At 46.6% G+C, this 25545-nt stretch overlaps 1 protein-coding gene across 2 annotated transcripts in view; it reads left to right on the top strand.

The window, feature by feature from the left end:
* The window catches only part of LOC137438774 (uncharacterized), a 64222-nt gene that overhangs the window by 24515 nt on the left and 14162 nt on the right, over nt 1-25545 (top strand). For both annotated transcript variants that reach the window (XM_068134120.2, XM_078767229.1), the window contains one exon: nt 22603-22743. In XM_068134120.2, the coding sequence (XP_067990221.2) occupies nt 22603-22743 (141 nt within the window). The remainder of the gene's footprint in view (nt 1-22602; nt 22744-25545) is intronic.

The following is a 25545-nucleotide window of genomic DNA, read 5'->3' on the forward strand; positions in this document are numbered from 1 at the left end:
GCGGCTAACCAAGCCGGAGTGAGGACGCACACTCCCCGGGCCGCCGCCGCTGTTGTTGTTGTTGTTGTACCATGAGGAAGAGCTGCGGGGAGGTATTGGGAGGTCCTAAACTTTCTAACGGTGCCATACAATCACATTCTGGTGCAACAAAGAGTCAGAATTAATGGAAACGAGTCCTTAACTGACATAGACTAAGAATAACTAGCAAGATGTCCTATAGTTGTCTACGTGAGATGCGGTGGACCTGGATGCGACATTTAATGGGGGAAATAGGGGAAGGTTGGGTCTACAGAGTGTTGTTTACAGAAAATGGGAGTAGGGAATGGGGGATTGGGGATAGTTGGGAAGTATTGGGGAAATAGGGGAATATTTACAAGCGGATATGGATGGAGGCCAATCTCATATCCGCAACATTGCACCTTGCTCTACCTCGGGGCGTCCCGACCCGATAAATTTTTACTTACTTTAGTGTGGCACTCAGATGTAGTTCCCTCTACTATTAACTCAACCCTGAGTGCGACAGTTTTACAGATGTTCACAAATGAGTAAATATGTCCCCCTGCGACGTTGCACCCTTCTCCTCACAGAAACCCACCCACAGGATAACCGAATCGCGGAAAGAATCCTCAAACTAAACATACAGCCGGTAGGGAGCATTATTTACACAAGACTACACTGATATTTACACGACGATCCAGGACCTGTTCTTTGAGGAACACATGCAGATGTTATGCATAGAGAGAGCACGCATGCCAGCATCGATACACCAACCCACGAGTGCCCTGTGGCCCTACGGCCTTTAATAATGTGCAGAGCACCCCGTCCAAGCACCAAAAGCACCACCCCATACACACAGTCAGCACCATCCGGTGCACCAATAAAGTGTTCATAATCACCGGTGGTGTCGCAGCCGGCCGATGTTCTGCCGCTGGTCTTGTCTTCATGTGGTGTACTTGGCCTTCTGGCTTCTTTAAAAATAAAGAAAGGTGCCAACCGCGTCCATTTCTGAATTGTGGCCGTCAGGGGGCCAACTATAAGTGGTTCACCTGTATGGCATAGGTGCCACGTTGACCCAGAGGTCCATCCACGGGTGGTGCTTGCCCGCAAAAGAACTGCGGTCCATGGTGGGCGGCCACAAAAATTGCGGTCCATATGGTGTATCGATCCAGGCAGCAAGCAGCGAAAGTACAGGCCCACAACTGCAGAGCCAGCACCTCTCTCTCCTCTCTCTCTGCCCCAAAGCCAGATCCTCGGAGGTGGGAGACAAAAGAAAACAAGTGAGTAAGGTGGTAAGGGCGCAAAAGTGCACGCAATACAAGGTAATGCACACTGGGGGCACATGGGAACCAGGTGAGACAGGTACGTTCCTACCGTATGCCCCCCCCCCCCCCACCAGGTAACCTACATTGCCCCTCCCTTACCCCTTACTGTATCCACAAAACACAACACTACCCATAAACATCTACTTTACACATCAACAAACGTCCCTACTGTCTTCCCCGTTCCTCCCATAAACCAAATTCGTCTTCTCTCCCTCCTAACCAATCAGATTTGCCATCTCCAACTCAACATCAAAATTTGCCATCACCAATTCATCATCAGTCCCTCCTAAGGAGGGAGAGATGGAATCACCCCAATGTCTCATCCACGTCGTGATGCGTCTCACAAATCCACACAGCAATTCTCATTTCCTGCAACACAAAACAAAGAAAACACAGGTGTGGAGTCATCATCACCACAGGTAAGTGGCTGCGTATGGTGCGACAGGTTCATCAATCCTAACTATTTCCTAAATGACTTTAACAACTTTACATTACCCGGGATCTTTCCCTGCCAATCCATTGGCCAACTTACACTATGGGTTCTAAAAACCAATTCCCATTGACCAAACTGTGGTGCTTCTCAATTTGGGGTCTCACTCCCCCCCGATTCATCTCCCGGTGCCCTCGCACAATTTCTGGGCTGTGACGTGTAGCTCTCCCAGCAGGTCTACCCACCTGCACACCTCCACCACTGTAGTTGCCACCTGAGCTTACCTGCTCCTCACCCTAACCTAACTAACTGGGGAAGGCCCTCTCGCACTCTCACCCCCTCAGTGCCCTCTCTGGCACGGGCTGCCCGATCCACACCCGGGATCCTCAGGCACCCACTGACACTAACGGCTCCCAGAGCCCACCTGCGGCCTCACCTGGCCGACATCCTCACAGTGGTGGAGTGCCCAAACCAACTACACACACTAACAGGCTACACGCCCAGCCATTTCCACAACACTAATGCACCCATCCAAAGTCCATTCTTTCACCCGCACCACAGATGCCAATATCCAACCACAATTTACCTGTACCCTCTACCTAACACTTACACTACCCGCCCCGGGTACTCGTGAAAAGGGGTCCACTCTTCCCCCATCCACACCTTCGCACCATGCACACCACTCCGTACCACTTACTCCAACTCTCTCCACACCACTCATTCCAATACTCCATGTATTCCACACACCTGTACTTGCACACCTGTGCTCTCACACCTGGTGCCACCTGCACCCTTCTCTCCCCCAAGCGCATTCGCGCTGATCCACAACACTCACTACTCATACACTGCTCCACACACCTGTCCAGTTCTCACACAGCATCATCTCATCTAACTACTCCCCTCTGAAACTTGCGCTTCCCAGTCGTCCCTTTAAACTATTGCGCTCCCTCGTCATTATCATCCATACTAATCTACCTGCGTCCCCCACTACAGGTATCAGTCACTACCTAACCTTAACGTTACCTAATGTCATCTTCGCTAGATCCCTACACACCATATCCTAACCCACCCGGGCTAGTTTTCACTGCCATACACCCCATAAACTATAGCGCATTTGCCCCCACGTTTGTGAGGGATGACAGAGTTGCCATCCCACCACATCGGGCATCTCCCACTACCAATTTTGCACATCAAATTTCAACAAATCAAAAATTTGTCATTTCATCTGCCAATCACCGTACCAACATCAAATTTTGCTTTTTTTCTAATTTCGGGGCCAAAACACTATCCTCATCACCCGTCTACTTATTACATCCTCTCGGTGCGCCAATTCACGTCTACAGCCCGGCTTCGTACAGCCGAGCAATGAATGCTGGTTGTTTTATGCCGGCGGCTGGATGCGTCCGGCATTCGGGGCAGGGACGGGGGCTTACCCGGGCCGAGATCCCACGCACCACCTCGGCGTGGAGCCATCCCATGGCCCGATCTCGACCTGCCGGCACGTCTCAACAAAAAGTGGTCGCCATGACGACCCTTCCTATCGGGCTGCCCGCTCCGCTTAATGGAGCACGGACGCGGCCGTTCAAAGCGCGGCCCGGCGTGGATCGCGTACGGCGGTTCTTTCGAAACCGCCGTGGTTCGGATCCCCGCTGGTCCTCGCGGCACGCGAAGCTGCCCGACGCGCACCGAGGGCCCGATTCGGCTATAAGTCGTTCTAACCTCTAACCCGGTTACCGTCGATGCTTCACCTGCATGCTTACATGCATACGCTACCCCTTTCTTGCTCATACCTCCAGCTGTTCCCATGCTCCTCGTACCTTTCCTTACACACCTCGGTACACTCATTCCACTCACAGACTTGGTCACACACCTGACCACCGAACACCTTGGCACACATTCGTCGCTCGCACACCTCACCAACACACCTCTTCGCGCGCCTTCCTCGGTCACCTCCTCTGTGACAATCACAGGTGTGCTTTCACTCGCACACCCAACCACGTGCCTCACTACCAATTCCAGTGTGCATTCCCACACACGCTCTACCATTCCAGGTGTGCTTCCTTTCTCACCTGTCACAACCAACTCACACTCCGTGTCACTTTTACTACTCTCACCTCCACGCTTGACAGCGCACTCACCCTTACTCTCGACAGCGCACTCTTTCCTCATGCACCTGTCCGTTACACACCTTTCTCGCGCACACTCTCCCGTTACACTCTCTGTAACACTCACCACAGGTGTACACTCTTCCTTACTTTTGACAGCGCACTCTTTCCCCATGCACCTGTCCGTCACACATCTTTCTCGCACACCCTATCCCGTTACATCCTCTGTAACACTCACCACAGGCGTGCATTCTCCCTTTACACCCTCCGTAACACTCCTCACTACGCGCTTCCATGTGCTCCCTCGCACACGCGCTACGACCGACTCACTCTCGACAGCACCCTCACTCCTTGGCACGCACTTTTTCCTCACACACCCCAGTGTCTGACTTTCTCGCACACCTCCTTTTTCGCACACCAGACCTGTCGCACACTTCACCAACGGCCTCTCACGAACACCCGGGTCCATCTCGACCCCCAAGCTTATTAAATCACCTGGCGCATCATACGCACGACCATATTGGTCACCACTTACACCGGGTCCTCTTTCTCTTCGCTTCTCCTCCATCACCTGCGAATCCCTCATCCGGTTAATGAGCACATCATCACGATCCGAACACAGACTTTGGACCAATTCTTTTACTTCCTCCTTTATCTCTTTCTTATCCTCTCTCCGTCGCTTCTTAATTTCGCTCACCCCTTCTTCCACTTCTTCTAATTTCTGCTTCACCTCCTTCATCTCCTCGTGCGCCCCCTTAAGTTCTTCCTCTAACTCCACCTTATTTTTTTCTATGTGCTCCCGCACCTCCCGCTCTTTAACCTCCATCACCTCTACCACCTTGTTCATTTTCCTCGTCAGGTCCTCATGTACCGTCTGACACTCTTTTTTAATTACCCCTACGTCCTTTTTCATCTCCTTCTGTGTCGATTTTAAACCCTCTATTACCGCTGTGTTCTTCTTTACCTGGTCCCCCAACTCCTTTTGTCCCACTGTCAGTTGTTCTACTCCCAGCGTCAACTCCTCTATACCACCTTGCAATTTTACAGTCCCCTTTCTCACCTCCTTCTCCATGCGCTCCTTACAGTGCCTCACCTCCTCGCGCACTCCTCCGACCTCCTCACTCACACCTCTTCTGATCTCCTCTCCCATCACTTGCATCTCCTGCCCAGATGCCACCCTCATCTGCTCCATTTCCTCCCTGTGAGCATCCAATTTAGTTTCTACCCCCATTCTGACCCCCTCTATCTGCTGCCCCATTTGTTTAACTTCCCTTTCCGCTTGGTCCCTCATGTCCCTCAATTTGCCTTCCATACTGTTTTCTAACCCCTCTAACCCCTTTTGCATCCCTTCCATTTGATTCTCTTGAGCGGCCATTCTGTTTTCTACCCCCATTAACCCCTCCTGTATTTCCCCTAATCTATTGTCTAATCCCTCTATTCTACTCCCTAACCCTCCGATCTGGGCCCCCATCCTTTGTTCTAACCCCTCACCGGTACCCCTCGCTTCGTCCCTCAATACTCCCATTTGGCCCTCCAATCGCTCACCCTGAGCATCCATCCGGTTCCCCATTACCCCTATTTGGCCCTCCAATCACTCACCCAATCGCTCACTATCAGCCCTCATTTGCTCACTATTAGCCCTCATATCGTCCTTCTGCAGGTTGAGGGACGCCTGCATTTGCGCCATAAATTGCTCCATGAGGGCCTGCATTTGGGCCATCCCTCCCACTTGTGCAGCGGGTGCGGCCGCCGCAGCCATGTGCGAGGCGCCATTTTGCGAACCTGCCGCCCTCACTGCTTCGCTCTCCTCTTGTCCCTCAATTTGGTCCTGGATCGACCCTGCCTCACTCTCCTCTACCGGAACCCAGCCGTCTTGATCCGCCATAGCGCGACTTTCAAAATTCGGGTTTTTATTTTTGTAAAACAAAATCAAATTTCGCCGTTAATAATTTCGAGCGCGTGAAGTGCGCTTCGGGTCTAATCCCACTTCCCGACACCAATTGTTACGGATCGCGGACAGATGTTATATTGACCGAGCGGTGGTGTATTACCGCGTCCGAACAGTTACTCCCCGATTAGAACCCGATCCCGCCCGATTCCACTCGAACGTTGGCCGAATCGCGCTACGCTAAATCAATGAAGGAAAGGACACAACGGCTGGGATAAATGAAACGACACAAGGGGTACAGTTCTCAAGACCTCCGGAGGAGGATATAATTGGTGATGCAGAAAAGGGGTAGATTACAAGGTAAGAGGTAAAGCACAGAAAAGATGGGCACTTAGACACAGTCTTATCTTATCCCCGACAGACCACAGACAAACGGGACAAGACTGACTTACACGGGGATTGATGGCAGGGAAGGACAGGCAGTCGATAGCACAAGGTGCACCTTGGCTCAGGGACAGGATACAGCTCGGTCCAGTCCAGAGATGCGGGGAGGTATTGCCGCGCTCGGAGGTGGCGTCTTCTCTATCCAAGCTGAGGGCACATCTGACGTCACCTCCCTCTTCCTGCGCATGCTCAGCGGGGAGTGACACGCCCTCGGCTCGTTGGCTCCTCCCCAGATGGAATCGGTCCGCCGCTTCTATTGGGTGCGGGGGGTTACCGGGCTCCGCCCTTGACGAGGAGCTGACAGCGAGCCCCTGCGTGGTAACCCCGTCGGAGCACATGTTCAATGGCGGCTAACCAAGCCGGAGTGAGGACGCACACTCCCCGCGCCGCCGCCGCTGTTGTTGTTGTTGTTGTTGTTGTACCATGAGGAAGAGCTGCGGGGAGGTATTGGGAGGTCCTAAACTTTCTAACGGTGCCATACAATCACATTCTGGTGCAACGAAGAGTCAGAATTAATGGAAACGAGTCCTTAACTGACATAGACTAAGAATAACTAGCAAGATGTCCTATAGTTGTCTACGTGAGATGCGGTGGACCTGGATGCGACATTTAATGGGGGAAATAGGGGAAGGTCGGGTCTACAGAGTGTTGTTTACAGAAAATGGGACTAGGGAATGGGGGTTTGGGGATAGTTGGGAAGTATTGGGGAAATAGGGGAATATTTACAAGCGGATATGGATGGAGGCCAATCTCATATCCGCAACAATATATATATATATATATATATATATATATATATATATATATATATATATATATATATATATATATATATATATATATATATTGTTACGGACCGCGGATAAGATGTTGTTTTGCCGAGCGGATGGCACCGCGGCCCTAACAGTTACCCCGACTAACCCGAATCCTGAACGTTGGCCGAATCGCGCCACAGATATTCAATGGGGAAAAGACTAAAGCGAAGGATGTGAAGAAGAAGAAAGACAAAGGGTAAGGAATACAAATATAATTTATTTACTATTTACAGGCTCAAAAAAACCAAGGAGAAGGAAAGATAATAAAATAATTTACAGAAGAACTCAGAGACACAGTGCAATGCTCGCTTACCTACAGTCTTAATTAATACCCTGGGACAGAACAAACAAAAGACAGACTCACGCGGGGAATGATGACAGGAATGGCAGGAGGTGGATGGCTGGAGGGGGGGGGGGGGGGGGGGAAGGTCCAGCTGGAACCGCAGCACGGTCGGGTCGGGGATGAGCAGCCGCCGCCCTCTCTCGATCGGCGCGTTTAGCAGCCGCCGTTCCTTCGCGGCCCCGCTCCAAACTGCCGTCAAGGCCCCGAAGCTGCGGTGGCTGAAACTGCTGTGGCTGAAGCTGCGGTGGCTGAAGCTGCTCTTTCAGGGGTCCCTTACTCAACTCTACTCAACTCAACTCTCGTGGGGGCGTCGGGGCCGTGGGTTATATAGGCCACACCCTCGAACCTTCGCGAACCTCCCCGTGCGTTCTCTCTCCGCCCTCTCAAGCCAAACCCCTTGTACTTGGTTGGTTGTTCGGGGCTGGCTCACTCCTCCCCTCTATGACGATGGGCGGGCACGCCCTTCTTCCCCGAGCTGACCACGCTTAATGGCGGCAATTGTAGTTGGCAATGCGAATGGCAATGACGCAGTTGGAAATGGAGGTTTTGGGAATGGGAATGAAAGGGAATCTATCTTATTTCACTTGGTGCAATGGAGTATTTCAATTGATGGAAGACACAGCCTTACACTAATCTATCTATAATTCCAGTAATCTCTGTGTGTTTGTTTGTTTGTCTGTGACCGCTGTTTCTCGACAACCACGGGTCCGATATACTTTAAACTTGCCAGGTATATTGCTGGGGACCCGAGGATGTGCCTTTTCAAGGTTTCATATTAATCGGACAATTACTTACCGAGCTATGTCCAAAAAACGATTCAACCAATCAGAGAGCAGCGAGCAATCGCGTGTGCCGAACGTGGCGAACACACTCTGCCTCGGATGGCACATTTGAGAGCGTATTCATTTATTTCCCGTCGGCAAACTATGTTGGCGCTATGTTGGCGTTAAACGATGTTTTAAAACTAATTATAACCCCGGGGGGATTGTCACTGTACTCGCAAGCCGTTCGCCGTTCGCTTTGGCGTTGCGAATGGACCAAAACATTTCATGGACCAAACCATTTCATGTAAAGCGTTCGCCGTTCGCTTTGGCGTTGCGAATGGACCAAAACATTTCATGAACCAAACCATTTCATGTAAATAGAGGGGGGGATATAATTTTAGATATATATATAGTACGGGCATGCCCTAGTACACATAATAAGGATATAACTGTCAAAAAAGATATATCGTGTCCTGCATGTATGTTTTATGGACTAACTACGGGAACGCCCTTTTACCTTTATACAACCACAAACGGAGGGAGGAGGGGTGATATTTTACAACAACCTTTTACAACAACATTTTACCACAACAACAAAAAAAAAAACATTCTCATATCCACAACAATATATATATATATATATATATATATATATATATATATATATATATATGTATATATATATATATATTGTTACAGACACGACTTTGATGTTAAAGTGGGCCGAGCGGAATGGCCGTCGTGTCCGCACAAATTACCCGACTATACTCGACGTTGACGAAGTCGCGCGATGCTGGCTCAATAAGAAAAAGAAGACACCCGGCTGGATTACAATAACACAATACGACACCAGGGGTTCAGTTCTCAAGACCTCCGGAGGAGGTTATATTAAGGCGGAAGGTTAGATTACAACTACAAGAGGGACAGCATAGAAAGACAAGCACTTAGACACAATCTTATATTATTCCCAACAGACGACAGATAAACGGGACAAGGCTGACTCACACGGGGATTGATGGAAAGGACAGGCGGGTAGCGATGGCTCCAGGTGCACCTGGGCTCAAAGGTCAGAATCGACTCGGTCCGGTCCAGAGATGCGGGGAGGTCGCAGCGCTCGGATGGCGTCTTGTCTGCTCAAGCTGGGGGCGCATCTGACTCAGCGCTCGCAGGTGGCTTTCCTTCTCCAAGCTGGGTGCGCATCTGACTCAGCGCTCGCAGGTGGCTTTCCTTCTCCAAGCTGGGTGCGCATCTCTCTCACATCCGGCGCGGGGCCGCGTATATCCGGCGGGGAGTGACACGCCCTCGGCTCGTTAGCTCCGCCTCGTGGAATCGGCACGTTGCTTCTCATTGGGTGCGTGCGGGGGGTTTACCAGGCTCCGCCCTTGACGAGGAGCTGACAAGGAGCCCCTTCGTGGTAACCCCGTGGAGCGCATGGTCTGGAGCTAATCGAGCCGGTGTGAGGACGCATCCTCCCCCGCTCCGCCGCCATCTCCTCTGTTGTTGTTGTAATTGTTGGGGAAGAAGATGGAAGGAGGTATGGGAAAGGTCCTAAACTCACTACTGATGCCATATAATCACATTCTGGTGCAACGAAGAGTCATAATTAATGGAGACGAGGCCTTAACTGACATAGAATAAGAATAACTAGGAAGATGTCCGAAAGTTGTCTACGTGTGGTGCGGTGGACCTGGGCACGACATTTAATGGGGGAATAAGGGGAAGGTCGGCTCTACTGATTGTTATTTACATGCAATGGGACTAGGGAATGGGGGATCGGGGAAAGTTGGGGAGTATTGGAGAAAATAGGGGAATATTTACAAGCGGATATGGAGGCCAAATTCCATATTCGCAACATTGCACCCTTCTCTACCCTCGGGGCGTCCCGACCCGATAAATTTTTACCTACTTTAGTGTGGCACGCAATGTAGTTCCCTCTACTATTAACTCTACCCTGAGTGCGACAGTTTTACAGATATTCACAAATGAGTAAATATGTCCCCCTGCGACGTTGCACCCTTCTCCTCACAGAAACACACCCACAGGATAACCGAATCCGGAAAGAATTCTCAAACTAAACATACAGCCGGTAGGGAGCATTATTTACAAGACTACGCTGCTATTTACACTACGATCCAGGACCTGTTTTTGGAGGAACACATGCAGATGTTATGCATAGAGAGAGCGCGCTTGCCAACATCGATACACCAACCCACGAGTGCTCTGTGGCCGACGGCCTTTAATAACGTGCAGAGCACCCTTCCCGAGCATCAACAGCACCACCCCACCACCAATCGGTGCAGTCACCATTGTTCATTGGAATAAAAATAAATTCGACAACCCCTAACCCTGCAGGTGTCTCTTGCTCTTCTTGTGGTGCACTTGGTGGTGTTAACTATTAGTGGTTCACCTGTATGGCATAGGTGCCACGTTGACCCATAGGTCCATCCCCGGGTGGTGCTTGGCCGCAAACGAACTGCGGTCCATTGTGGGTGGCCACAAACATTGCGGTCCATATGGTGTATCGATCCCGGCAGCAAACAGCGAAAGTGCAGGCCCACAACTGCGCAGCCAGCACCTCTCTCTCCTCTCTCTCTACCCCAAAGCCAGATCCTCGGAGGTGGGAGACAAAAGAAGCAGACAAGTGAGTAAGGTGGTAAGGGCGCAAAAGTGCACGCAATGTAAGGTGATGCACACTGGGGGCACATGGGAACCAGGTGAGACAGGTACGTTCCTATCGTACGCCCCCCCCCCACCAGGTAACCTACATGGCCCCTCCCTTACCCCTTACTGTATCCACACAACACAACACTACCCATAAACATCTACTTTACAAATCAACAAACATCCCTACTGTCTTCCCCGTTCCTCCCATAAACCAAATTCGTCTTCTCTCCCTCCTAACCAATCAAATTTGCCATTTTCAACTCTCATCAAAATTTGCCATTACCAATTCATCATCAGTCCCTCCTAGGGAGGGAGAGATGGAATCACCCCAATGTCTCATCCACGTCGTGATGCGTCTCACAAATCCTCACAGCGATTCATCTCCTGCAACAAAACAAAGAAAACACAGGTGTGGAGTCATCATCATCACCACAGGTAAGTGGCTGCGTATGGTGCGACAGGTTCATCAATCCTAACTATCTCCTAAATGACTTTAACAACTTTACACTACCCGGGGTCTCTCTCCGGCCAAACCATTGGCCCTCTTACACTATGGGTTCTAAAAACCAATTCCCATTGGCCAAACTGTGGTGCTCTTCAATTTGGGGTCTCACTCCCCCGATTCATCTCCCGGTGCCCTCGTACAATTTCTGGGCTGCGACGTGTACCTCTCCCAGCGGGTCTACCCACCTGCACACCTCCACCACTGCAGTTGCCTCCGAGCTTACCTGCTCCCTACCCTAACCTAACTACCTGGGGAAGGCCCTCTGGCACTCTCCCCACTCGGTGCCCTCTCTGGCACTGGGCTACCCGGGTCCATCCTCCGGATCCTCGGGCCCCATCCACAACTCTACCGGCTCCCAGAGCCCACCTGCGGCCTCACCTGGCCGACATCCTCACAGTGGTGGAGTGCCCAACCAACTACACACACTAACAGGCTACACGCACAGCCATTTCCACAACACTAATGCACCCATTCACAACACCATTCTGCAACCGCACCACAAATGCCAATATCCAACCACAATTTACCTATACCCTCTACCTAACACTTACACTACCCGCCCCGGGTACTCGTGAAAGGGGTCCACTCTTCCCCCATCCACACCTTCGCACCATGCACACCACTCCGTACCACTTACTCCAACTCTCTCCACACACCTGTACCTGCACACCTGTGCTCTCACACCTGGTGCCACCTGCACCCTTCTCTCCCCAAGCGCATTCGCGCTGATCCACAACACTCATTACTCATACACTGTTCCACACACCTGTCCAGTTGCACACCTGTGCAATCACACCTGTTCAATTCTCACACACACGGCATCATCTCAGCTAACTACTCCCTTCTGAAACTTGCGCTTCCCAGTCGTCCCTTTTAAACTATTGCGCTCCCACGTCATTATCATCCACACTAATCTACCTGCGTCCCCACTACAGGTATCAGTCACTAACTAAACTTAACGTTACCTAATGTCATCTTCTAGGGCCCTATCAATATAACCTAACCCACCCGGGCTAGTTTTCACTGCCATACACCCCATAAGCTATTGCTCCTTTGCCCCCCCATGGGAAGGGTGGCAGGGATGCCATCCCACCACATCGGGGGTCTCTCACTACCAATTTTGCACATCAAATTTCAACAAATCAAAAATTTGCCAATCACTACCCATCATCTGCCAATCACTACTGCCAATCCCTTGCCAATCGTCAAATTTTGTTTTTCTCTAATTTTGGGTCCAAAACACTAACCTCATCACCCAGTCGACTCACTAATACCTCTCGGTGCGCCAATCCCTGTCCAAAGCCCGGCTTCGTAAAGCCAAGCAATGGATGCTGGTTGTTTTGTGCCAGCGGCTGGATGCGTCCGGCATTCGGGGCAGGGACGGGGGCTTACCCGGGCCGAGATCCCACGCACCACCTCGGCGTGGAGCCATCCAATGTCCCGATCTCGACCTGCCGGCACGTCTCAACAAAACGTGGTCGCCATAACGACCCTTCCTATCGGGCTGCCCGCTCCGCCTAGTGGAGCACGGACGCGGCCGTTCAAAGCGAGGCCCGGCACGCACCGAGGGCCTGCTTCGGCTAAAAGTCGCTCTAACCTCTAACCCGTTTAATGTCGATGCTTCACCTGCATGCTTACACCCCGAAGCCCGTTCCTTGCTCACACATCCAGCCGTGCTCATGCTCCTCGTACCTTTCCTTACACACCCAGGCACACCCATTCCACTCACAGCCTTGGTCACACACCTGACCACCGAACACTTTGGCACACATTCGTTGCTCGCACACCTCACCAATACACCTCTTCGCGCCCCCTCCTCGGTCACCTCCTCTGTGACAATCACAGGTGTGCCCTCATTCGCACACCCAACCACGTGCCTCACCAACAACTCCAGCGTGCATTCCCACTCACGCTCCACCATTCCCGGTGTGCATCCTTCCATCCCAGGTGTACATCCTCGCTCACCTGTCACAACTAACTCACGCTCCATGTCACTCTCACTACTCTCACCACCATTCTTGACAGCGCACTCACCCTTACTCTTGACAGCGCACTCTTTCCCCATGCACCTGTCCATCACACACCTTTCTCGCGCACACTCTCCCGTTACACCCTCTGTAACACTCACCACAGGTGGACACTCTTCCTTACTTCTGACAGCGCACTCTTTCCTCATGCACCTGTCCGTCACACACCTTTCTCGCGCACACTCCTGCGCACACTCTCCCGTCACACCCTCTGTAACACTTACCACACCGCGCTTCCATGTGCTCCCTCGCACACGCGCTACGACCGACTCACTCTCGCCAGCACCCTCACTACTCCTTGGCACGCACTTTTTCCTCACACACCCCAGAGTCGGACTTTCTCGCACACCTCCTCTTTCGCACACCAGACCTGTCGCACACTTCACCAACGGCCTCTCACGAACACCCGGGTCCATCTCGACCCCCAAGCTCCTTAAATCCCCTGGCGCATCATACGCACGACCATATTGGTCACCACTTACACCGGGTCCTCTTCCTCTTCGCTTCTCCTCCATCACCTGCGAATCCCTCATCCGGTTAATGAGCACATCATCACGATCCAAACACAGACTTTGGACCAATTCTTTTACCTCCTCTTTTATCTCTTTCTTATCCCCTCTCCGTCGCTTCTTAATTTCACTCATCCCTTCTTCCACTTCTTCTAATTTGTGCTTCACCTCTTTTATTCCCCGGTACGTCTCCTCAAGCTCGTCCTCCAAGGCTACCTTGACCGTTTCCATGTGCGTCCTCACCTGCCGGTCCTTCGTCTCCATTACCTCTATCACCTCGTCCAACCTCGTTGTCAGTCCCTCACGTACCATCTGACATTCCCTCTTCGTCGCTATCAAGTCGTCTTTTAGTTCTTTCTGTGTCACTTTTAACCCTCCTAATACCGCAGTGTTCCTTTGAACCTGCTCCGTTAGTTCTTTTTGTCCCTCCGTCAGCTGTTCCACCTCCTGCGTCAGGACCTCTATGCCCCCCTGTAACTTTACAGTCCCCTTTCTCACCTCTTTCTCCATGCGCTCCTTACAGTGCCTCACCTCCTCGCGCACTCCTCCGACCTCCTCACTCACTCCTCTTCTGATCTCCTCTCCCATCACTTGCATCTCCTGCCCAGATGCCACCCTCATCTGCTCCATTTCCTCCCTGTGAGCATCCAGTTTGGTTTCTACCCCCATTCTGACCCCCTCTATCTGCTGCTCCATTTGTTTAACTTCCCTTTCCGCTTGGTCCCTCATGTCCCTCAATTTGCCTTCCATACTGTTTTCTAACCCCTCTAACCCATTTTTCACTCCCTCTATCTGATTCTCTTGAGCGGCCATTCTGTTTTCTACCCCCGTTAACCCATGTTTCACCTCTTTTATCCCGTTGTCTAACCCCTCAAAATTATTGTCTAACTTCCCAAATTTCTTGTCTAACTTCTCAAAATTATTGTCTAACTTCCCAAATTTCTTGTCTAACTTCTCAAAATTATTGTCTAACCCCTCACTGGTACCCCTCGCTTCGTCCCTCATTACCCCCATTTGCTCACTCAATCGCTCAATTTGGCTCCCCATACTCATCTGTACAGCTGCCTGTAGCTGCGCAATGAGGGCCTGTATGTCAATCGGCTGCATGTTAAAGCCCGTTGATACAGCGGGCTCGGCTACCGCGCGCTCTTGCGAGGCGCCATTTTGCGTGCCTGCTTCTTCGTGCGTGACGGCGCTATTTTGCGAACCTGCCGCCCTCACTGCTTCGCTCTCCTCCTGTCCCTCATTTTGGTCCTGGACCGACCCTGCTTCACTCTCCCCTACCGGACCCCAGCCGTCTTGATCCGCCATAGCGCGACTTGCAAAATTCGAGTTTCGTAAAACAAATACAAATTTCGCCGTTATAATTTCGCGCGGGAAACGCGCTCCGAATCGATTCTACTTGTTACCAATTTGGGCCTAATAAATTTAGTCCCGGGTTCGAATTCCACTCCTCGACACCAATTGTTACCGTACTAACACAATTGGTGTCCAAAATTTGGGCTAAATAAATTTAGTCCCAGGTTCGAATCCAACTCCTGACAACCAATTGTTACAGACACGACTTTGATGTTAAAGTGGGCCGAGCGGAATGGCCGTCGTGTCCGCACAAATTACCCGACTATACTCGACGTTGACGAAGTCGCGCGATGCTGGCTCAATAAGAAAAAGAAGACACCCGGCTGGATTACAATAACACAATACGACACCAGGGGTTCAGTTCTCAAGACCTCCGGAGGAGGTTATATTAAGGCGGAAGGTTAGATTACAACTACAAGAGGGACAGCATAGAAAGACAAGCACTTAGACACAATCTTATATTATTCCCAACAGACGACAGATAAACCGGACAAGGCTGACTCACACGGGGATTGATGGAAAGGACAGGCGGGTAGCGATGGCTCCAGGTGCACCTGGGCTCAAAGGTCAGAATCGACTCGGTCCGGTCCAGAGATGCGGGGAGGTCGCAGCGCTCGGATGGCGTCTTGTCTGCTCAAGCTGGGGGCGCATCTGACTCAGCGCTCGCAGGTGGCTTTCCTTCTCCAAGCTGGGTGCGCATCTGACTCAGCGCTCGCAGGTGGCTTTCCTTCTCCAAGCTGGGTGCGCATCTCTCTCACATCCGGCGCGGGGCCGCGTATATCCGGCGGGGAGTGACACGCCCTCGGCTCGTTAGCTCCGCCTCGTGGAATCGGCACGTTGCTTCTCATTGGGTGCGTGCGGGGGGTTTACCAGGCTCCGCCCTTGATGAGGAGCTGACAAGGAGCCCCTTCGTGGTAACCCCGTGGAGCGCATGGTCTGGAGCTAATCGAGCCGGTGTGAGGACGCATCCTCCCCCGCTCCGCCGCCATCTCCTCTGTTGTTGTTGTAATTGTTGGGGAAGAAGATGGAAGGAGGTATGGGAAAGGTCCTAAACTCACTACTGATGCCATATAATCACATTCTGGTGCAACGAAGAGTCATAATTAATGGAGACGAGGCCTTAACTGACATAGAATAAGAATAACTAGGAAGATGTCCGAAAGTTGTCTACGTGTGGTGCGGTGGACCTGGGCACGACATTTAATGGGGGAATAAGGGGAAGGTCGGCTCTACTGATTGTTATTTACATGCAATGGGACTAGGGAATGGGGGATCGGGGAAAGTTGGGGAGTATTGGAGAAAATAGGGGAATATTTACAAGCGGATATGGAGGCCAAATTCCATATTCGCAACAATATGTATATATATATGTATATATATATATATGTATATATACAGTGCATTCAGAAAGTATTCAGACCCCTTCACTTTTTTCACATTTTGTTTGTTGCAGGCTTGTGCTGATATCGTTTAAATTCATTGTACACCGCGCCTTGCCTATGCCATCTCCAGGCATTGAAAATCGTCATTGCTGGGCACCGAAGGGGGCTCGGCAGTGACGCATGCTGAAAGGGAGTACTCGGTTTTCACTCTGGTTGTTTGTTGTACACCGCACCTTTCCTATGCCATCTCCAGGCATTGCAAATCGTCATTGCTGGGCACCGAAGGGGGCTCGGCAGTGACGCACGCTGAAAGGGAGTACTCGGTTTTCACTCTGGTTGTTTGTTTGTTTTCTTGCTTTCTTGTTTGTTTTCTTGCTTTCTTGTTTGTTTTCTTGCTTTCATGTTTGTCCGGGTGATATCTCAGCCATCCTTTGAGCTAGGAAGCTGAAATTTCGGCACAATAGTGAGAAAGTCCTTTGTCAAAAACAGTATTTTTTGTTTTTTGATTAATCAATTAATTGAGGAGTTATTTAATTATTAGCGATTAATTAAGTACTTATTTAATTAATTAAATTTCCTTTCTCTTCTGACCATTAACTCAGGCACCTTTTGAGTTTGGAAGCTGATATTTGGACATGCCAATGACCAGGTGATTTGGCCACAAAGGCTATTTTTGATTTATTAATTAATCGATTAATTATTTAATTATTCTATTAATGACTAAAAATTTTTATTTTTTTAAGTTACAGATTCTGATGAAATGGTGGTGGTTTATGTGTTCTCTGGCCGAATTGATTAATAATTTAATTTTTTTATGATTATTATTTATTTATTTCATTATTAATCATTTATTTATTTTCTTTCTCATTTGGCCAATATCTCAGGCACCTTTTGAGCTCGGAAGCTAATATTTGGACATGAGTGACCAAGTGATGTGGCGATCAAGGATATTTTTGATTTATTGATTAATGAATTAATCAATTAATCGATTAATTATTTAATTATTCGATTTATTACAATTTTTTTTCTTTTTTTTTCTGTTACAGATTCTGATGAAATGGTGGTGGTTTATGTGTTCTGTGACCGAATTGATTAATAATTTAATTTTTTAATGATTATTATTTATTTATTTTCATTATTAATCATTTATTTATTTTCTTTCTCATTTGGCCAATATCTCAGGCACCTTTTGAGCTGGGAAGCTAATATTTGGACATGACAGTGACCAAGTGATGTGGCTATCAAGGATATTTTTGATTTATTGATTAATCATTTAATCGATTAATGATTTATTGATTAATCGATTAATTATTTATTGATTAATCAATTAATTATTTAATTTTTTATTAATGACTTATTTAATTAAATTTCTAAAAGATACATCTTCGGATGAAGCACTCGTGGTTTAGTTATGCTATTAGCCAATTGATGAAGAAAATATTTTGTGACAATCTTTTATTGATTTTAATGATACAATTAATCAATCAATTAGCGTACACCTCTCCCTCCCAATGCAGCCTCTATGAGCTGAACTGCGGTATTGCCGGGCACCAGAGGCGCCCCGGCAATGCCGCGCTGCAGGATATTTAATTATTTGGCATGGGGGTGGTGTACTTTGAATGTATCTGTACTTGTTTGTTTTCTTGTTTGTTTGTCCGGGCGATATCTCAGCCATCCTTTGAGCTAGGAAGCTGAAATTTCGGCACAGTAGTGAGCAAATTCTTTGTCAAAAATTGTATTTTTTGTTTTTTGAATAATCAATTAATTGAGGAGTTATTTAATTATTAGCGATTAAGTACTTATTTAATTAATTAAATTTCCTTTCTCTTCTGACCATTAACTCAGGCACTTTTTGAGTTAGGAAGCTGATATTTGGACATGCCAATGACTGGGTGATTTGGCTGCAAAGGCTATTTTTGATTTATTAATTAATCGATCAATTAATCGATTAATTATTTAATTATTCAATTAATGACTAAAATTTTTTTTTTTTTACTTACAGATTCTGATGAAATGGTGGTGGTTTATGTGTTCTGTGACCGAGTTGATTAATAATTTAATTTTTTAATGATTATTATTTATTTATTTTCATTATTAATCATTTATTTATTTTCTTTCTCATTTGGCCAATATCTCAGGCACCTTTTGAGCTCGGAAGCTAATATTTGGACATGACAGTGACCAAGTGATGTGGCTATCAAGGATATTTTTGATTTATTGATTAATCATTTAATCGATTAATTATTTATTGGTGAATCAATTAATTATTTAATTTTTTATTCATGACTTATTTAATTACATTTCTAAAAGATACATCTTCGGATGAAGCACGAGTGGTTTAGTTATGCTATTAGCCAATTGATTAAGAAAATAATTTGTGATAATCTTTTATTGATTTTAATTATACAATTAATCAATGAATTAGCGTACACCTCTCCATCCCAATGCAGCCTCTATGAGCTGCACTGCGGTATTGCCGGGCGCCAGAGGCACCCCGGCAATGCCGCGCTGTAGGATATTTAATTATTTGGCATGGGGGCGGTGTACTTTGAATGTATCTGTAATTGTTGTACACCGCACCTTTCCTATGCCGTCTCCAGGCATTGCAAATCGTCATTGCCGGGCACTGAAGGGGGCTCGGCAGTGACGCACGCTGAAAGAGAGTACTCAGTTTTCACTCTCGTTGTTTGTTTTCTTGCTTTCTTGTTTGTTTGTTTGTTTGTTTGTCTGGATGATATCTCAGCCATCCTTTGAGCTTGGAAGCTGAAATTTCGGCACAATAGTGAGCAAGTCCTTTGTCAAAAACGTTATTTTTTTTTTTTTGATTAATCAATCAATTGAGGAGTTATTTAATTATTAGCGATTAATTCAGTACTTATTTAATTAATCAAATTTCCTTTCTCTTCTGACCATTAACTCAAGCACCTTTTGAGTTAGGAAGCTGATATTTGGACATGCCAATGACCAGGTGATTTGGCTGCAAAGGCTATTTTTGATTTATTAATTAATCAATTAATCAATTAATCGATTAATTATTTAATTATTCGATTAATGACTAATTTTTTTTATTTTAAAGTTACAGATTCTGATGAAATGGTGGTGGTTTATGTGTTCTGTGACCGAATTGATTAATAATTTAATTTTTTTATGATTATTATTTATTCATTTTCATTATTAATAATTTATTTATTTTCTTTCTCATTTGGCCAATATCTCAGGCACCTTTTGAGCTCGGAAGCTAATATTTGGACGAGTGACCAAGTGATGTGGCTATCAAGGATATTTTTGATTTATTGATTAATCATTTAATCGATTAATTATTTATTGATTAATCGATTAATTATTTATTGATTAATCAATTAATTATTTAATTTTTTATTAATGAGTTATTATTTAATTAAATTTCTAAAAGATACATCTTCAGATGCAGCACTAGTGGTTTAGTTATGCTATTAGCCAATTGATTAAGAAAATATTTTTTGATAATCTTTTATTGATTTTAATTATACAATTAATCAATCAATTAGCGTACACCTCTCCCTCCCAATGCAGCCTCTATGAGCTGCACTGCGGTATTGCCGGGCGCCAGAGGTGCCCCGGCAATGCTGCGCTGTAGGATATTTAATTATTTGGCATGGGGGCGGTGTACTTTGAATGTATGTGTACTTGTTTTTTCCTTCATCAATCTACACTCAATACCCCATAATGACAAAGAGAAAACAGGATTTTAGGAAGTTTTGCAAATTGATTTAAAAAAAAAAACTGAAATATCACATTGACATAAGTATTCATACCCTTTGCTATGACATTTGAAATTTAGCTTCGGTGCCTCTCATTTCTCTTGATCATCTTTGAGATGTTTCTACACCTTGATTGGAGTCCACCTGTGGTAAATTCAATTGATTGGACATGATTTGGAACAGCACGCACCTGTCTATATAAGGTCTCACAGCTGACAATGCATATCAGAGCAAAAACCAAGCCATGAGGTCGAAGGAACTGCCTGCAGAGCTCAGAGACAGGATTGTGTCACACCACAGATCTTGGTAAGCCTACAAAAAAATTCTGCTGCATTGAAGGTTCCCAAGAGCACAGTGGCCTCCATAATTCTTAAATGGAAGAAGTTTGGAACAACCAGGACTCTTCCTAGAGCTGGCCGCCCAGCCAAACTGAGCAATCGGAGGAGAAGGGCCTTGGTAAGAGAGGTGACCAAGAACCCGATGGTCACTCTGGCTGGGCTCCAGAGATCCTGTGTGGAGATGGGAGAAACTTCCAGAAGGACAACCATCACTGCAACACTCCACTGATCTGGGCTTTATGGCAGAGTGACCAAACGGAAGTCAAACGGTTCAATCTTGGTTTCATCAGACCACAAAATCTTGTTTCTCACAGTCTCAGAGTCCTTTAGGTGCATTTTTGCAAACTCCAAGCGGGCTTTCATGTGTCTTTCACTGAGGAGAGCCTTCCGTCTGGCCACTCTGCCATAAAGCCCAGATCGGTGGAGTGTTGCAGTGATGGTTGTCCTTCTGGAAGTTTCTCCCATCTCCACACAGGATCTCTGGAGCTCAGCCAGAGTGACCATCTGGTTCTTGGTCACCTCTCTTACCAAGGCCCTTGTCCCCCGATTGCTCAGTTTGGCCGGGCGGCCAGCTCTAGGAAGAGTCCTGGTTGTTCCAAAGTTCTTCCATTTAAGAATTATGGAGGTCACTGTGCTCTTGGGAACCTTCAATGTAGCAGAAATTTTTTTGTAGGCTTCCCCAGATCTGTGCCTCGACACAATCCTGTCTCTGAGTTCTGCAGGAAGTTCCTTCGACCTCATGGCTTGGTTTTTGCTCTGATATGCATTGCCAGCTGTGAGACCTTATATAGACAGGTGTGTGCCTTTCCAAATCATGTCCAATCTATTGAATTTACCACAGGTGGACTCCAATCAAGGTGCAGAAACATCTCAAAGATGATCAAGAGAAATGGGAGGCACCTGAGCTAAATTTCAAGTGTCATAGCAAAGGGTATGAATACTTATGTCAATGTGATACTTCAGTTTTTTCTTTTTAATAAATTTGCAAAATTTTCTGAAATCATGTTTTCTCTTTGTCATTATGGGGTATTGCGTGTGGATTGATGAGGGAAAAAATGATTTCAGCATAAGGCTGCAACCTAACAAAATGTGAAAAAAGTGAAGGGGTCTGAATACTTTCTGAATGCACTATATATATATATATATATATATATATATATATATATATATATATATATATATATATATATATATATATATATATATGTATATATGTATGTATGTATGTATGTATGTATGTATATGTATGTATATATATATATATATGTATATATATGTATGTATATATATGTATGTATATATATATATATATATATATATATATATATATATATATATATATATATATATATATGTATATATATATATATATATATATATATCCCTTCGGAATGTTTCCACATGCATTTACAAAGACGCATCATATTGGGCCGTGTAATAGATGGATTGAGCTCAGATACTGTTCTCATACCGCGCATACCTCTCATTACATCTGATACAAATATGTGTATTTTTATATCTATCGCCTACTATACCACCATCTACACCGCCTGCTACACTCACGAAGTGTTCTATCTAAGAAAAACAAGATTGTTGTGTTTGAAGTGAAATATATGAATAAACGTGTTCAAAACCACTCGGCCACGTATGTTACGTATGCAGGAGTATAGCTGGTATTTAATATTTATTGTTTTAATTATAATGCATTTGATTTCCAATTGTAGGTTTCTTGGTTATTAATTTTGAATTATCTTCCAGCCACAAATTGTAATATTATGGGGGGGGGGAAATGTGGGGAGGGTAGGGTGGGTTGTGAGGTGAATTTGGAATCAGGTGAACTAGGGCTCTTTGGTTCTATTGTAGCGAGCAAGCCTCAAGCTTGCCTTGCTGTCGTAATTTTATTTATTTTAATATCTCATGAGTGCACTTATGGTGACTTTCTCATTGTTGCTGAACAATAATTACAGCTCTCCCAAGTTATTGGCCAAACACAGCTTGGGGATGCAGCCAGATGGCTGTGTGACATCACTGTCATGTGACTACTCTTACCTCAGCAATGAAGCTTTGCGAGCTCTTGTCCCCATCATGCACCGATGCATCGAACTCAGGTTGATTTATTACATTTATGTATTACTTGAAAATCAAAGATTTTCCAAGTGTATTCGTTCCCTGAGTATGTTTGTCTATCAGTCACCTGCAGGTTGCAATTATAAATCGATCTTCACGAAACAAGCAATTGACAGAGGTAGTCAAAAGCTGGAAAACGATTGTTTTTGAAGTGAATAGGTCAAAGGTCAGGGTCATATATATATATATATATATATATATATATATATATATATATATATATATATATATGTATATATATATATATATATATATATATATATATATATATATATATATATATATATATATATACACACACACACAGACTTGGCATTTAATATGGAATATTTTTTTGTGGGGGTGAACTTACTTTTCAAGATGACTTAAAACCAAAAGTTCATTGGAATTATGTTGAAATTATTCTAGATTTTGTTAATGTGACCTTTAAAAGAAACAAAAACCACATTTGACATTTCGAAGCAAATAAATTGATCCTTGAAAGTGATGTAAACTGATGTCGAACTCAATTCATGGACAGTACTGTGTTAAACTTCTGTACGTTTTCCAGAAGTATCTCTTTATTTTACACTTGAGCCAAAAAAATTTTCAACAAAAGCTAAATTATGACTGGGATTACGGACAGTAAAATTACAGTTCAGTACTTCGTGTAACCCCCACGAGCATTCAGGAGAGCACATACACGTCGAGGCATGCTGTTCATGAGATTTGCCAAGGTTTGGACAGGAATCGCTTGCCATGCAGTGACGATAGCTTGCTGCAATTCACGCACAGTGGTGGGCTGCTGGTCCACGTTGTTGATTTGACGCATTAATTCTGCCCACAAGTTCTCTATCGGATTCATATCCGGGGACATGGCAGGCCACTCCATATGCTCTACAACACGGTCGTCGGTCAGCAAGAAAGTGTTGGATCATGCGAGCACGATGAGGACGTGCATTGCCATCTTGGAAGACAAAGTTTCCTCGAAAGGCTGCACGAGCAAATGGAAGCAATGTTTCTTCCAGAATGACCCTGTACTTGAACTGGTTCAGGTTTCCATTCAGAACAACCAGGTCAGTTTTGCCCCCTGCATGAAAAGCAGCCCAAACGGTCACCCCACCACCTCCAGCTTGGACTCCTGGCACTATACAATCTTCGTTGTGGGCTTCATGCACTTGTCTGCGCACTCGGACGCGGCCATCTTGACGATAGACCAGAAATCTAGACGCGTCACTGAAGGTCACATGATTACAGTGTCCTGGCTGCCATTGACGGTGCTCTCTGGCCCACTGCAATCGGCGCTGGCTGTGTTGTCTGGTCAGGCGTGGCTTTCTCAGGGGACGCCTGGCACGATAGCCTGCTTGAACCAGTCGTTGGTTGACTGGCCTTCTGGATACAGGCACATTTGTCAGTTGTTGCCTTTCAGCCCTAAGCCGATTAGCTGACTTGGTATGGCCATTGCAGACTAACCGGTGCAGCTGGCGATCATCTCTCCTTGTGCTTCTGCGTGGACGTCCTGGCCTCGGTATTGGAGTAGGGACACCCCTCTGAGCATTTCGTTTCAGGATCTTTGACACCTGACCTTGAGTGATGCCATACTGCCGAGCAATAGCACGCTGTTTCATGCCAGAATTTCGTAAAGCCACCACTCCATGACGAACAGCATTGTCAAGTTGACGGACCATCTCCAGAGGAAGCGGCAATAACTTTTGTAGACGTGCAGCAGTTATTTTCCACTAATACAGAACACAACAACCCTTATATACCCGATTGTGAAGCCAATCGTCAAATGTACCTGTCCTTACATTTTGTCACACCACCTGTGATATAATCCTGTTATTGACTTGCTGCGAAAGACAATCAGTGACATGGTTCTTTCAACAAAGACATCACCGAAGGGTAAAAGAAACTCACCAGATTGATATACTGAGTTCAGAAAGTAAACCCAAGTCAAGAAAAAAAAAATATTCCATATTAAAGATATGGTGGTCCAGAAACCTTGGGCACATTTTGAAGAACGATACCTGCAACAAACAACTAAGTTTATTATTGTTCTTTGGTGCAAAACAAAACATGAATACTCGTTAAACAGTCTAATCAGTCTAATATACATGAAACAGATCAGTTCAAATGTTCAAACTGCTTTCCTTCATTGCCTATGCACAGCTGTAGCTGTGACAAAACACTCTGACACACAGTTCTGCATATTTCAGTTGTTAAGGCAGCAGTCTCATCACGGATGAATTGTTCCAAGTATCTAAGGCCTCAGTCACACTGGATCGTACGATTTCTGGATCGTGCGATTGATGGCAATCTGGCCGAGGTACGACCAATCGTCAATGTTTGCTACGCTCTCCATTTGCGATCGCAAACAGCGATTGGTCTTAGGGGTCATCGTATGATTGGTGGTACGCGTGGTTGTGCGATCACCAACGATTGGAGAAGATCGATCGCAAGATCAATCGTAGGTAATCGTGCGAATAGTGGTGGCGATCAGCGACCAATCGTACGGTCAATCGTGGCGACTTGCGACCGCTCGGACAATCAATCGTGGCGACCTGCAAACGCTCACACTACCGATCGTGAGGTTGAACGACAGGTGGCACCACCAATCGTCAGGTGGCAGGACCAGTAGCACGACCAATCGTGCGACTACTTGACCCGCGATCATGCACGACTGGTGGTGCGTCCATGCGCGACTGGTGGTACGACCATGTAAGACCTGTCTGCGATCTCTTATGATTTGGAATCGCAGGTCAGAAGTTTTGAACATGACCATCGACCTTGCTGCGACTGATTTT

The sequence above is a fragment of the Myxine glutinosa genome, chromosome 13 (assembly GCF_964187855.1).
Source record: "Myxine glutinosa chromosome 13, kmMyxGlut1.1, whole genome shotgun sequence".
NCBI classification, from domain to species: domain Eukaryota; kingdom Metazoa; phylum Chordata; class Myxini; order Myxiniformes; family Myxinidae; genus Myxine; species Myxine glutinosa.